At 39.8% G+C, this 16,601-nt stretch overlaps 1 protein-coding gene and 1 non-coding gene across 2 annotated transcripts; one reads left to right on the top strand and one right to left on the bottom strand.

Annotated features, from left to right (window-relative positions):
• The first annotated feature begins 323 nt into the window (after window positions 1–323).
• LOC143867426 (uncharacterized) lies at window positions 324–835 on the top strand. The gene is made up of 2 exons (XM_077376085.1): window positions 324–409; window positions 532–835. The coding sequence occupies exons 1-2, from the start codon at window positions 324–326 to the stop codon at window positions 833–835; spliced, it is 390 nt and encodes a 129-aa protein (XP_077232200.1).
• A 13,755-nt stretch (window positions 836–14,590) lies between these two features.
• Window positions 14,591–14,697, bottom strand: LOC143870167 (small nucleolar RNA R71). The gene has a single exon (XR_013244959.1). It is a non-coding gene; the product is annotated as a small nucleolar RNA R71 (small nucleolar RNA).
• Between the last annotated feature and the right edge of the window lie 1,904 nt (window positions 14,698–16,601).

Genomic DNA, 16,601 nt, shown 5'->3' with positions numbered 1-16,601 from the left:
GAGAAATCAGCCCTTATTAGCAAAATCGTTCGTTGGTTGTTGTTATCTGAATTTGACATCACATATGTCACCCAAAAATCTGTCAAAGGTAGAATCATTACAGAAGAGTTACTGATGCACCTACTGAAGATACAGAGATGAGCCGTGAATTTCTAGATGAAGGGATCATGACGATCAGAGATGCACCGAATGACATTACATGGACTATGTACTTTGAAGGAGCGTCAAACTCAAGTGGTAGAAGAATTGGTATCATTCTCGTCTCACCTTGAAACGAGCACATACCAATCTCCATCAAATTAGAATTTGACTGCACCAACAATATGGCTGAGTACAAAGCTTGCATAGCCGGTCTGAAAGCAGCCCTGTCGTTAGAGGTACAAGATCTTGATGTGTACGGAGATTCTCGGTTAATCATTTGTCAAACAAATGAGAAATGGCTCACCAAAGAAGATAGGTTGATCCCGTATCACACTTAGTTACGAGCCTAGCGAAGAGTTTTCGTAATATCTATTTCACTTACATCTCTAGATTAAGAAACAAATTCGCTGATGCCTTGGCCACTCTTGCATCCATGGTTGATATCCGAGTAGGGGTTAAGGTCCGTCCTTTGGCAATAAAGCGACATGTTATCCCAACACATGTACACATGGTTCAGATAGCAGCCAGATGTCTAGACGAGAAACCTTGGTATTTCGATATCAAAAATCTTTTCTCCGGCAGGGCACCCCCCCCAGAGGCCTCTTTAAAGAAGAAAAGAGCATTGCAGAAACTGGCATCAAGATATGTCATTTGTGGAGAAGACCTCTACCGCAGATCATTTGACGGAGTCTAGCTCCTTTGTATCGATGAAGACAGAGCCGCAGAAATCTCAGAAGATGTTCACTCAGGTGTCTGTGGTCCTCATATGAATGGTAAGATATTAGCTCAGAAGATCATTCATCTTGGTTACTTCTGGACTACTATCGAAGCAGATTGCTTATCTTTTGTCAAGAAATGTCACTTATGTCAGATTCATGCAAATCTGATACATGTACCTCCGTCAGAGCTTCACTCGCTCACATCTCCGTGGCCTTTCTCGGTCTGGGGCATTGATATCTTTAGCAAGATCTCCCCTAAGTCCTCCAGTGGGCACGTGTACATACTTGTCGCAATCGACTACTTCACCAAGTGGATCGAAGCGCAATCATATGCGTCGATTTCATCGGCATTAGTTGCCAAGTTTATCAAGGCCAACATCATCTGTAAATATGGACTCCCGCATGAGTTGATATCAGACAACGGTTCTCACTTCAAGAAAGAGGTAGCCTCATTGTGTGAAGAATTCAGAATCAAGTATCATAAGTCGTCTCCATATTGGCCTCAGACTAATGGCGCTGTCTAAGCTACCTTCAAAGCATCGAACTACACGGACCTGATCCCAATCCTTCTTTGGGGTACGTAGGTAGCCTGATCATTTCAAGTTCGGTCACTTTTGGCAAAGCCAACAGAAGTTGTTCACTTCACTCCTATTCGATCCTTTTTCCCCATAGAAAATTCTCGAACTACGCGGACCTAATCCCAATCCTTCTTTGGGGTATGTAGGCAACTTGATCATTTAAGCTTCGGTCGTATTTGGCAAAGCTAAAATTACCCAATTAGTTTTCCCGCAGTAAGCTCGAACTACGTGGACCTGATCCTAACCTTCTTTGGGGTACGTAGGCAACCTGATCATCTCAGGCTCGGTCACCATTGACTAAACCAACAAACTTTTTCTCAGAATCTCCACAAGTCTTCTCAATGTCCAGAACAAGAAGATCTGGAGATTTGCTAAGTCGAAAACCTAAAAGGGCGATTTAGGCAAAATTAGGGTCACCGTGCGTGTAGAAACAAAATAACCTGAAATATGTTTCTACCAAAACTTAAGGTACAAATAGTCCGTTAAGTTGAAAATCTGTAAAGGACAACTTAATTGTTGGCAGGGCATACCTTTGAAAAAACCAGACGAAGAATTCTTTGGTCCAAAACAAGATGAGTTAATCTTCAAACAATCTAAAGGGTCTTTAGACCATGATTGAAAAGCCAGAAGCAGGAAACACTGCCTATGCGTAAAAACATTCAAACTCATCTATTTAGGGGTTCGGCTTACTTAAAATAAATTGAAAGTATTTGTTTCTGTAAAATTGAGTATCCTTCCTTTCTTCCCAACAGGAAAATTCGGAAAAGAAAAGCTCCTTCCTCAGCTAAGTCGTTTGCCCAGCAAAGGTAAATCATACGTTGAAGGAAAACACGGCAGACTTCTCTCCTGTCTCAAAAGATCAAGGTCCAGCTCAATACCTCGTTTACAGAACAAAAAAGACCAAGATTCAGCTCAGTACTCCGTGTACAGAACAAGAATGTTCAGAAGAATGTAACTTCACAATCGAGGACACTCAAAGTGTGCCTCCCTTTCGTTGCAATAAAATTGCTACTCTTATTTCTTACCTTGTATTTAACTTTCTCTTGTCTATGGGAATAAATACACTAGGGGCATTTTGTATTATTAGTCATAGAAATATAACTAATAACACAAAATGCATGATCAAATCATTAACAATGTGTCTACTCTAGGCTCGGAGACTGAAGACTCCCCTGGCTCCTGAGATCCCTCAACAGGAGTCTCAGCTAAAAGTCGCTTCAGTGAGCCGAATGCCATCTCCATCCCAATATCAAGCAGCTCCTGGACTGACTCTAGGATCACTCTAGTAGTCGCAGCAACCCTGTCAGTAGAACCGGCATATGGCTCTGAAGGATGAGGGGCGAACATGCCTCCGGGACCTGTCCCATTCCTCACTCTCTTCGCCGAAGGGTCTCTCTCTCTCTCTCATCGACCTCTTACCCCACCTTCAGTCAGGCGAGGTAGTCTCATCAGCCTCCAAGTCCTCAGCCTCCACGACATAGTCCTCGCCTGACGTGTCATCTCTATCGCCGGTGCTGCCTCTGCCCTCTGGTACTGGCATCGTCAGCCTGTACACCTCCTCCTGCACCCAAAAGTATGTCAGAATATCAAAGATATATCAAAACATATGTACCAATTTTCAATTCAATTCAAAAGACAAAAATAAACTTTCATACCTGTCTGGTTGACGGACCCTCCTGGGTCCCTCGCCCCTGTCTCATGGCCTCAATCTCCTGCTGAAGCGTTAAGATCATCTCGTCACCCTCTCGTCGAGACTGCTCCAGTGCCGAGATCCTCAACTCATGCTCTCTGATAAAATCAATCTGCTGGGTGACCAGTTGCTTTAGGCTCCCCACCAATAATAGCATATTATTCGCCTGGTGGCGAGGAAGCTACAACATCAACAAAGAGAGATCAAATCATATATGCAGACAATTTCAAAATACTGAAATAAATGCATACATAAATTCACTTACCCCGAGGAAGGTCTCTAGAATTGGATACCCGCATGCCCCCAGTGGTCGAGTCAGATCAATCTCTCTCGTCCCTTTCCTGTCGGAGGTCGGGACAGTCCATCCTGGCACTGGATAGTACTCAGAAAGTGAAGAATGGCCAGCCTCTGACGAAGTCGGAGGAGGAGCTCGTCTTCTCGGTCCTCGAGCTGGGACTCGTGGCAGAATCGGCGAGCGACGGGCCGACTTGACTAGAGAGGTAGAAGACCTCGAAGAAGACGCCTACATCGGCGCCTTTCCCCGACTGCATGTATGAGGTCTCTCCTTCTTTGCTCTGCTCGCTGGGGCAGGAGCAGGCTACCTGATCAGTGGACCGCCCCTCACCTCAGTGGTTGTGGCCCTGATGGGCTCATCAACGGCCTGCCCTCATCATGAGGCTCCCCTGCGAAAGCAAGAGCCTCAGGGGTAACCTTTGCCTCAAGATCCTCCTGTAGAAGACATGATTATTCAAATCAACACTTGTATTTCAGTAGCTAGTAAATCAAAACTAAAACAGAAAGGTAAGGCTAAAGAAGAATACATCTCCTGAGGTCAAAGGACCCATAAGCTCTACAGAGGCCCAAGCTCTGTAATCTCCAGGTTGGAGGTGGCCTTCAGGGATATCGAATCCTCGTGTTTGAAGGATCTCTAGATCACCTCGAGGCACCCAATCCAGGATCCTCAAGCTGCCAAAGGGAGGAGGAGGAATGCCTTGGATCTCATGCCCAAACGACTGGCGAGCTATCCTGTATGGCAGGTAAACTACTGGCCCCATGTGGCAAATAAATGCCACCATCTTCCTAGTAACTCACCTGGCATGCTCATACTCTCTCCTCACGACCTCCTAATGATCATCCAGTGGTATCCATAGGACCTGTCAAAGACATAGGCCAAGTGTCAAAGACGAATATGATTCAAAGCAAAAAGTGTGCAGTACTGAAAATGAAAGCAATTTAAAAGTAGTCACAGCATCTAGCTGAATCCAGTCTATAGCTCGGCGTGTTAGAGTTGGTGCCCTAAAACCCAGTATATTTCGCATGTTAATCAATAAAAGTTTCTTTTTATGACAATTAATGGGTAACTGAAAGTTAAATATGTGTAACATGCTACTTGTTATTGACACGTATTTGTCCTTAGGTAGCAAAGTAGGAAACCCATGCTCATGGATTCACAGATCCTAGGGAGCAAGGAGATATGGGATTCCGGTTCTTTGTAGACCTTAATAGTTTCTAGTTAGGGTTAAGGTTGAACACTTCCTCCTGTATACAACTAGCATTTATTTTGCCAACATACACGTGATGTGGAGTGACATATCTCAATCACTCAGCTAGTGGACCCTAAGCAAGATAGAATTGGTACGGCAATGAGATCGCGTACTGAACAGGATCACATTAGAATAGCTTGTGGACAGGAGACAGTTAAGCTATTCTACGAGACAGGACCCTTTACATGTCCTTTGACCTGAGGGGTCATATTGGTCTGTTGGCGAGCCTCTCATTCTTTGTCTATCTAACCGTGATTCTCTTGGAGTCACTAGAGGGTAGTACTGGAGTGTTGGACAAACCATCGAGGTCAATTGTGATACCTGACATGGAATTCTCCACCTATTTTATAGGATAACATTTATTTTTTTGGTCAGAGCAGTAGGCCTAGAAAAATACCTGGCCAGGTGGATTTGATAAAGTGTATATCAAAAATGATTTCACAAAATAAGTTTTAAAATGGTTTTTAGCAAATGCATTTGCGGGCCAACACTGCTTGACTAAAAGGTATACCGTGAGTGAGTCCAAGGGGTAGTTGATGTCCACCCCCTAGGACTCAACTTAGTAGATGTGGACTTGGAGAAATGACTTGCACATTTGATATGATTAGGGGTATGATGATTTGACGGTTAACTTCAGGGTTACGTCTCGATGAAGGCCACTGACTCAATGCGATTGTAGCATTAGCTACGGAACAATAATCGCAGTGGGGCCCATTTGTGGGTTCGTTGGATCTACCGTTGAATCCTTGCTACGATCCCACTCACTACTCGTTTGACCTATTATTATCTATTAGATAGAGGTCCCGCATTTATTCGGTTGCTTAGACAAACTAGTTTCGTGGCATTGGATGCATTGAAAGGATATACACAATGTATATAATGTATATGCACTATGGGATACATTGTTGTAAATACCTAAAATACCCCCTTATAAAATTTTGTTCCCCTCTAATTAGAGGGGCATTTTTGTCAGTTAGGAATTTGGCTTTGATTGGGGCTTCTTAAGAAAGCCTATAAATATATTGTTTCGTGCCTAAAACAAACCATAAACGCTTTGTTCAGCCCTAGAGAAAGAAAGAGAAAACCTGATTGAAGGAGAAGAAGATCAAGACTAAGAAATTGGAGAAGCAATTGCAGGGCCTTTGACCGTGAATCCGGGTAAGAACTTTGAGAATTCTTCGCTTGATACAAACTAGAAATAGATTTATAGATTTTGATAATGTTTAAATCGATTAGAACTTGGTGTATGATTGATCAAAGGGATGAATTCATGGATCCCTATGAGAACTTTGATTTTAGAACTATAATTAGGGTTCAGATCGATCGCTAAAAAGATTTTATTAATTTTTGGTAATTATATCAGAGGACCTTCGAGTGTGAAATTAGGTTTTATGGATTTCTCTCGTCGATATGAGTCCAACAGATCCAGCCACGTGTGAATCGGATGTCAAACGAATGAGTTATTGCCGTTTTAGTGTAAAAAAGGGTGAAAAATCATGTTTCGGGAAAAACTGGGTCCGCACATCGGGTGGACGTCTAGCAAAAATGGTGAACGTCCGTCTGAAAGTAGTTGGGCAAACTGAGAGATTACCGGACGTCCGGCAAAGTTCCCAGACGTCCGGCACGACAGTTTTTCCCCGGGTAGTTCAAATTTCAAAAATTCATGACTTATTCATTTCTTGTCCGTTTTTGACACTCTTGTACTCTACGGATACTTCGGAAATGTGTTATTTCTGTTAAAAATACTTTTAAAATGTTTTGGACACTCTATAGTGATGAAAAGTTCAAAATACTAAGAGAACCTTAGGACGGTTTACTGATTCTGTTCTAAAGGGACACCAAAAGGTGTCATATGCCAGTAGGAGGACATATATGTCTGGTAACAGTGAAATTAATAACGCAACTCATGGAGGATATCCATCCTCTTAATTGCAGGTAACTAAGGTGATTAAGAAAAATGAAAAGTTTTCGTCATTAAGGTACATAATAATGTACTACTTTGTGTATTTCATAAACCTTGTGCACTTTGAATTGATATTGACTTTGGAACCCTGTATTGATACCTTGGGACCTCTGAAATAGCCTTAGGTCGAGCATGCCTATTTCTGCTTCGCCTATTTAGTGTGATACTGTTACTATTCTGAACCTTTGAAATAACTATTTTGAACTTTGAACCTTTGAAATAACTGGTATGAACGCTGAACCTTTGAAATAATTGTTCTGAACTCTGAACCTTTGGAATAACTGTTCTGAACTCTTAACCTCTGAAATAACTGATCTAAACTCTGAACCTTTGAAATAACTGTTCTGAACTCTGAACCTTTGAAACTATCGGTTTGAATTTTGAATCTTTGGAACTATTTTGAAATACAAGGTGACAATCTAAGAGGGGGGGGGGGTGAATTGGCTAATTAAAAATTTGGGGCTAAATTGGTTGGATTACTAAAATCAATTTACCAATTAAGCCTTAACAGATTTAACCCTTGATCAATCAATAAAGATATTCAGAGCTAGGGTTTGGATGTTACTTTAAACATGCATTCACTAACTCTTGTTCAATTAAAACATAGACATAAGTTGAGTTAGAGATTACCAATCACCGCAATGTGCAAATGAGAAGGAGAAGAAGAAAGCATCCACAAGGCATAAGATTTATAGTGGTTCGGTCACAACTTGACCTACTCCACTCCTCCAAGTTTTTCTCCTTGGGATTCTTCACTAATCAATAAGATTCTTCAAAGGGTGAATCTCAAAGCCTTACACCAACTTCTTCAACTTCAAAGGGATCACACCCTTTTCGCACGAAGCCTTTCCGAGAACACCTTCCTCTTACAAATGATTTACCTTTCTTTCCGAGCCAAATCGAAGACCCTCCAACATAGAATGAAGAAATAAAATGAAAGAACTCTTAATGCCTCTTGATAGGCTGATTACAACTTTTTAAGCTCGCAAACTCTCCAAGGAATATATACAAATGTAAAGCCTATGGAGATCCTCTTGATAGAATGTAAATACAAGTTCAAAGAAGTTTAACTTTTCATATAAAAGCTTAGGTTCAAGAAGATAGGATTTAATCTTGCAAAAGGTTATGTAGAAAGGTTTAGATAGTTTATATATAGCCCACACGGAAATATGACCTTTTGGGGATAAAACTGTAATTTACAGGGTTAAAAAAGTCAACCTATGAAAGCCTCAACGGATCTATTTCCCAATCGCGGCGGTCGACCGACGCACGGCGGTTGCCCACCCTTATCGGGCTCTTCTTTTGAAATTCAAAATTCATACCGGCGCGGTCGACCGACCCAACGGCAGTCGCCCGATGAGGGCTTACTGTTTGAAGTAAATTTTCGCTCAAAACACTATCGCGGTCGACAAGACCTATGGAAGTCAACCACCCACACCATACTGGATTGTTTCTGTCCAAAATAGAAACGTATCCGCGGCCGCCCGGCTTGCCCCAGTCGACCGTCGCGATAAATTTCGTGATGGACTGGATTTCCAGGTTCCATCTCGCGGTCGCCTGGCCTATCCCGGTCGACCGGCCCTGAGTGAAATTTTGTTTTAACTTTAAAATCCAAGGGCTTTTGGGCTTAAGTCCAAGGTTTTCAAACACATTTTTAGGTGTGTTGATGGCTTTCAAAGATGTAGAATGTTAAGTGTAAAAATTATTTTGAAAACCTTTTGAAAGTGCATTTTATATAAAATCAGGAGGACTCCAAATACATTCTAAAAATAAGAACCTTGAGTCTTCTTGGAATGTCTTGGCTCTTTTGCACTTTCTTGGACTTCTTTGGCTTGGGTGAACATCTTAACTTTGTCTTGGCTCTTGTGACATCCTCCAATCTTCACTGCATGTTGTGAGGTGCATGGGGTGTCACCAATGGCTTGTTCAACTCCAAGCTTCTTCTTGACACTTGCTTAGGAACTTGTGGGATCTTTTTCATGATGAACTTCTTTACTTGAACATCTTCAAATGAGGATGTCTTCACTGTAGGTGCAAGCTCTAGGTTCCTTTGATCCTTGATCCACAAGTCATGTGTTGTGAAGAGTTGTGTAATGACGATTATGACATGAAATTTTTGTATACAACATAACATCTCAAAGCAACACATTAGTGTGACAATGCTAATCAATTTGTGTTTGCTAACATCAAAACAAGAAGGTAAGGTGAATGATTGAACCCATGTGAACCCTTGGGCTTACATTCTCCCCCTTTTTGATGATAGCGAACAAATTGATTAGGGAGGAAGGAGACATCAACCAATAGATGAATAAGCATGATATGATATACACAATAGAGCATAGCTCCTCCTCACTATATGCACAAATATAATTATTAACTGTAAAACATATGGTGCATATATAATTAGACTACCTAATCAATTTCCAAAATTCTCCCCCTTTTGGCGACAACAAAAAGATAGGGATAAACAAGTAAAAGTGCAAGTAGAGTGTCAAGATGAATAATAGCTTTGCTAAGCTATGTGCCTTGTACATGTTAATACTTTCAAGCTCGAATATGATGCTTATCAAAGAAGAATAAAAATGAAATGCAAGATAAGCTTTTTTTTTATCAAATGATTTGCGAGTTATGCACAACCATAGGGGCAATAAACCATGTGAGTACATCACATTGGTCTATATAATCAAGAAGATATAACCATTGAGCTCTCCCCCGTTGAATTTGCCATAGGCCCTAGGTGAAACCTGTGTTGGAGGGCATGACAAGGTACAATGATGCAAGGTGAATGTTTTGAACACTTGTGCTTTATTTACAACTTTTGAAGGAAGATAAGTATCTACCTGAGCAAAGATATGCTCAGATCTATGACTTAATCATTTAAGTTTACAAGTTGCATTTTGTTGGGATTTCTTGTCATAGGGCAGAGAAGTCTCTTCCTGAGCATGAGCATGCTCAGAACTATACTTATAACTTTTGAGTTTAAGTTGTTTGACCCTAGATGATTATATATTTGTAGGTGAAATGCTCCCCTGAATATGTGCGATTAATCTAAATGTAATTGACTCTAGCACATAAGCCCTTGATTTTTAATCACCTTACCCATTTTAATTTTTGCTCCATTCAAATGAGAAGTACACTTTGAATTAGAATTGATGATTATTAGACATAGGATTATAAAGTTGAAACAACTATAGTCTAAGAAACACATGGATACCAAAATAATAAACAATCACCGGAGTACATATCCATGGCAACCAAAAGAACTCATGTATATATATAGATGAGACAGGAATAGATCCCATATACATAAATAAATGATGGAAGAGACACACCCTCTTCTCATAACAACTACATGACAGAGATACACAAATGATGGGTGTGAGGAACAAATAATAGATACGGTCATACAATCTCTTAGTCATGAACCACAATAAAAGCATAGAAAGCCCCTTACTGGGCAGATATCCATAATCATGCCATACAAGGCATATTCATCCACATATCATAAAGCCCATATTGGGCATTTACAAACCAAAATAAAAGCCCACATTGGGCATACGCAACATCCATGAAGAAACTACAATGTCCAAAAGCTCAAACTGGGTGAGAAGAAGGGTATCCTAGCAGCACTATAGTATATCACGAACTACAATTCATCTACTAACAAAAATTTCACTGGAGAGTCCATCACATCTTTGAAGGAGGCTGATCACTGGGGGGAGTCAAGGAGTAATATCGAAGTGGACGGGATCCTGATATAGCTTGTAATAGCTCGTCATGCTCTCGAGCTCTCGCTCTCCTGTCTGTTGCTACGGTATCCATCAGTTGCGAATACTCAGTAGCCCTCTGACTCTTAGCCCTAGCAAGTCGTCCTATCTCTGTGCTCATCTAGTCAATTCGTCTGACAAGATGCTCATATGATCTCTGAGGCTGAGTAGTCTGTACTTGCTCATCTTCAGCCTGACCCCTTGGTACTTCACTAGAACCAACTCTACTGCTATCTCCCCCTGTGATATTTCTTATTCCCATTTGAATCAGGGTGGAGGAATCAATTACAGGATCCGAAAGTGTGAAGTGGGCCTTCATCAAATCTACTCCATTATACTTTAGTAGTTTAGTGATGGGCATTTGTAAGCCCAAGGGTCTACTCTCCTATCTTGTTTTGATGATTCTAAACACAATTGATTATGTTCTTGAATACTAATCAATTTGCCTTGAAGTGTTGTGATAAGATAGGTTGATCATAGAAGGAACCATCACATCACTTGATCGTGCTTGAAGATGTACCATACAAGAGTCAAAGAAGCTAGAGACCACATAGGACAACTTACCTTGGAAGAACAACCAATGTGAAGCTCACCTCAACACACTCAAGCAAAGCAAGCACACAATAGAAGATTTATGAAGACCAAGACTAAAGAGGAGTGTAATCATATTTAGACTTGTTGTACATCCTCTCTCTTTGATTTCTAAGTCAAGGCAAAATCTTTCAAATGTATTTTTTCAAAACTAATCACACTCTCCGTATTAAAATTAATTGGTTAAGTGAATGGTTATGTGGTGGACCAACATGTTGGGACCCTCATAACATTCCAAATTATCATAAGATTTGAGTTCCAAAAGCCCAAAATAAATCAGCACCAAAAATCAGGAAAAATCTGCTGATTATAGGCTTCTCGGAACTCCGAGAGTTCCTGATGAGCACATTTATGTGTGAATAGTAGGTAAGAAAAATATGCATTTTTTATGTTTAGAGCGGTACTACTAAGGTATTTTATTTGTTTTTGGTGTTTCAGGACTATTTCTGGAATTACTAAGAAAAATAGAGCTAAAGAGCTGAAAATTCAAAGAAAAATCAAAGTTAGGAAAATTCTTGGCCAAATTCAAGTGTGTGATGCAACCAATGGCCGAGATCAAGGATCAAGGCAACCCATCGACATCATGGCCCACTAAATGAATAGTTTAGGTTATCCAATAGAAATGGTTTGGGTCAAGTCCATCAAAGCTCACAATTTGAACGGTTTGGATCATGCCATGGGTGTACACGGATGGGCTTATGTCATCAGAACACTAGGTGTAAAATGGTGGGGCCACCTTATGCATGAGTTTGGATAGAAACCGTGGACCCTACCTCATCAGTAATATCAAGCAAAGGTGATATCAGAATTGCTAGGATCTGTGACCAAAGAAGGCCTTATGTAGCAACAAACGCTGCATTGGTGGGGCGCATCAATGAATGGTTTTTAGATATTATTTTCTTGAAAAATGGAATTTGGGCCACGTGTGGAGTGAAGTGGCTGATGGCTACTAAAGAAGAAAAAAAAAAGGGCATGCATATATATATATATATATATATATATATATATATATATATACATGAAAATATGACAATAAAAGGTTAACTTTTATGGCAATACACTTGGGACCCACTTGCTATTTTATCCTTAGTTGCTTGCCATACTAAGTGTGGTAATTGAGAATTGTTGACCGAACAGGGAGGAGACCAAAAAGGAAATTGGGACCCACTTGCTAACTTGCCATTCTTCACATCTTTGGAATATATGCATGTATTAATATAAAGTTGCAAGTATTGGGAAACGTCCACTGTTAGGGGGTTGACACATGTTCCTTTACAATTTTCCCTAAGATATCCAACTGGCCCCACCCATTTCATATATATAACGCGCAACTTCAAACCAATTCAATTACTCCATTAATTCGACGGTCCAGATTCCACTAATGGAGTTGCTGTTTAAAAAGGCAATAAGCAAGTTGCAGAAACGTTTTTTTTTTGGGACATTGGTTATATATATATATATATATATATATATATATATATATATATATATATTTTCCTCTTGATGAAAATGGCAACATGAAGCTAATGTGCTACTAATTTTCTTGGCCGATTGTGCAAAGCCAAGATGGGCTACAAATTAGTGAAAGTAATTTGAACGTGTTTGTGAAGCTAGCAAGATGCCAAAAATAAGAATATACACGTGGCAAGTTTTTTTTAGAGATTACTTGTGGGCTGAATGAAGAGGAGTTTATAAAAGACAATATCAAGTGGTACGAGGGCTCTCTGAATGGGGGATTGAATTAATTTTCTTGGCTTCTTCTCCACTACTCTCGGCTCTCTCTCTTTACTCTCGTTTTTTTTTGTTCTTTGCTTTTGTCTCTTGCCCTCACTTCTTCCTTTGCTCTCTTACTCTCTTCTCCTCATTTTCTTTTCTCTTTTACATAGATTAGATTACCCCAATTTTTCGCTCAACTTTGTCTTGCTCTTTTTCTTTCAATTACTTGGAGACATTTAGAGTTTTCTTTGGCGAACCAACTATCTGGCATCATCCAAGGCAATTTCAGGCGACAACAAGGTTCGACAGAAGGAGAACGAGGATTCAACTATTGCAAGGGGGAGAAAAGAATAAGTTTTCCTTACTTTATTTTTATAGTCCAAATTCCCAATTCAATGTATTTTTGTTCAAATTTCAGTTAAAGAAGTTATTATTATTTCTTCTCCTCTCATTTTCTCCCAATGTCTCTCTCTTTTTATTTCATTTTCTGTGTTTCTTTCCCCTTCTCCATGAGTAGCTAAACCCACTATACTTAGGGTTTAGATGAAGCTATGGGGAAGGAGAAAGAGAAGTAATTAAAACAAGTAGATTATATAACAAATTATGTAGGGTTTTGTTTCTGTACAAATCCCAATCATCCATGCCATTGGGTTTCCCCTTTCGTATGGTTGATTGTTGATTGACAAAGATTAAATTCTATCTAATTAATATAAATTAGAGGGTTAATTCGATTAAATACTCATAAATAATTACATCTTTTAGATCTTATTATTTATTGACTGTTTAGTTGGATTTTCAACCTAATTCAAGAATTATTTTAATTAATCAATCTAATCCAAACCCATGGTGGATTCTAACCCTAAGTAATCTTTTATATTGAATTAAGATTTTTACACTATTCTAAATTACTTTCGCAATTTTTCAATTAACTTAGGCCTTTAGAATTTTAGTTTTCTAATTAGATTAGATAAGTAGTTAATAAAGATCATTAGAATTTTGGTACACTTTGCCTAAATTAAGATTTCCAAATCAAGATCGTAGTTGAATTTGATTCTTAGATTGAATAGAATACACGCTTATATATAGTGTTGGCTCCAAGGTCTAAGTCCACGAAAATCCTGAGTCTATTCCAGGCAACATTATATCATAGCTAGTATTCTAATTGGTACAAGAATAGGATTGACAACTAGATTTCTCTTCCCTGAGTTCGACCCGTATTTACACGATCCGTGCACTTGCGGTTATTTAATATCTCTAACAAGTTTTTGGCGCCGTTGCCGGGGAAGAGAGTTGCATTAGAATCTTAATTATTCGAAGTGTTAGATTAGTAGTTATTTTTAGTTTAGTTATATTTTTTGGTTTCTTGGCTATCCATCTCTCTTACTTGGTTTTCCTGTGTTTATGAGTGAAGGTTGGGTGCGGAACTCGGCCAATCGACTAGAAAGAGCAAACCGGTTAGAGACGGCGGAAGACATCGCACCTAATCCAAATCAAGTAGTCATGGCGGAAGAACAAGAGACGCCCAAGAGTTTGCGCGATCGATTTTATCCGGCCCGAACCGCGCAACCTTCTTGCATTAGATTGCCGATTGCACAGGGCAATAATTTTGAGCTAAAATTGCAATTTATTTCTTTGCTTCCTCGTTTTCATGGCCTCCCTTCGGAGGATGCTTATTTATTTTTGCGTGAGTTTGAAGATGTATGTGCTTTGATTAAGTTGCAACAACTTACCGATGATGCGGTAAAGTTGCGGTTTATTACGTTTTCACTCAAGGATGGAGCCAAGAAGTGGCTCTATGACTTATCAACGAACTCCATCACCACTTGGGAGGAGTTTGCCGTCGCTTTCCTAAAAAAGTTTTTTCCATTACATAAAACTAATAAGCTTAGGAACGATATTTTACAATTCAAACAAAAGCCATTAGAGTCATTTTCTAAGTTTATGGAGAGGTTCAAAGACCTACTCCAAGAGTGTCCTCACCATGGAATTGATTTGTGGCACTTATGCCAAATTGTTTATGAGGGCATAGATTACCAAACAAAGCAACTTCTTGAATCCATGTGTCCTAACGGTTTTACATCTTTCACAGATGAGGCCGCGGCATGGAACTTCTTACTTGACTTGGCGGAAAAAACGAGAGAGTGGAAATCCACTCAAGACGGTGAGAGAGCCACTTCAAGCAAGGGATTTCTAATAGAGGGTGCCGTGGCAAAAGAGGCCCATCTTGATAGCCTAATCAAAAGGCTAGAAGCAATAGTTGTCAAAGGACCTTCACAAGTCAATCAAATTGCACATAGTGTTCCCATGTGTAATTGGTGTCAAGCCACAGACTATGTAATGGAAGAGTGTCCAACTCTTGCTAAATTTGGTAATTCTAATGAGAATGCGAGTGCTTTTTATGCTAAAAATCCTTATTCTAGCACTTATAATCCGGGATGGAGAAATCATCCCAACTTTTCATGGAGTCAAAGTGGGCCATCTAATTTCTAAGGCCAAGGCCAATTCGGCCAACCTAGGCCCACCTTCCCTCCCACTTTTGTTCGGCCATCCCCTTCCCCTCCTACTTTTCAAAACCCCATGATTAATAATGTTTCAAATCAGCAACCGTCGGGTTTTCAAAAACAAAGAGAGTCGGCACGCATAGCTTCCTTAGAAAAAAGAATAGAACTTCTCACTAGCACTTTCATGACAAGCCAACACAACATGGAGAAGCAAATCTCCCAACTTGCCATGGCGTTGCATGAGAGGGAAAAGGGGAAGATGCCAAGTCAACCCGTTCCTAATCCAAGGAACGTGAATATGAATGTGAATCAACAGGTACCGCCAAATCAGTTGAATGCCATTCAACCAATTTTGCCGCCGCAAGAGCCCTCCAACGAATGTAATGCCGTATATGCTTTAAGGAGTGAGAGAGATTACCACAAGGAGGAGGTCAGATCTGAACCTTCTATAGATATACAAGATACATCCAAAGAGGTAAGAAAAGACTCCCCTCCAACAGGTTCTATTGCAGAACTCAAACAGGTAAGTACAGAAGATGTAACTTCTCCCCCTGCACGAGATTTCATTCATAAAGCTCCTTTTCCAAGAAGACTTACTAATAATAAGAAGGTGGATGCCATGGATAAAATTTTAAATGTGTTTAAACAAGTGCAAATTAACATTCCTTTATTAGATGCGATTTCTCAGGTCTCTACTTATGCCAAAATGTTGAAAGATTTGTGCACACAAAAGCGCACAACTAATGTGCCCAAGAAAGCTTTCTTGGTCGCAAATATAAGTTCCATCTTGTCTCAACAAATGGTGGCTAAGTATAAGGATCCAGGATGTTCTACTATTTCTTGCACTATTGGTAACACAAATATTGAACATGCTCTTTTGGATTTGGGTGCAAGTGTAAATCTCTTGCCTTTTTCTGTATTTAAGCAACTAGGATTAGGAGACCTCAAACCAACCGCCGTCACTCTTCAATTGGCGGATAGATCAATTAAAACACCCAAAGGGATGGTTGAGGATGTGTTAGTTAAAGTAGGTGATTTTTTATTTCCCGTAGATTTTGTTGTGTTAGATACCGAACCCGTTGCTAATATCAAGGATCAAATCCCTATCATCCTTGGTAGGCCTTTCCTTGCTACTAGCAATGCTTTAATTAACTGTAGGAATGGTTTAATGAAATTGTCTTTTGGAAACACATCAGTTGATTTTAATGTCTTTAGATTGGGTAAGCAACCAAATTTTCATGAAGAAATCAATATGTTGCATTCATTTCCTGACGATATTATTTCTAATTTTGAAATTGATTTTGATGCAGGATTCCAAGAATGCTTGGACGAACTAGGAAATGATGGAGACGATTTCTTTTCCAAAGCTTTTGCCATCCAAAACGTGGAGC

This window comes from Tasmannia lanceolata, unplaced genomic scaffold (genome assembly GCF_043159265.1).
Source record: "Tasmannia lanceolata isolate RefF3 unplaced genomic scaffold, GAP_Taslan_0.1 ptg000003l, whole genome shotgun sequence".
Lineage (NCBI taxonomy): Eukaryota > Viridiplantae > Streptophyta > Magnoliopsida > Canellales > Winteraceae > Tasmannia > Tasmannia lanceolata.
Note: the sequence above shows the minus strand (reverse complement) of the source record. Positions and strands in the feature narration are given on the sequence as shown.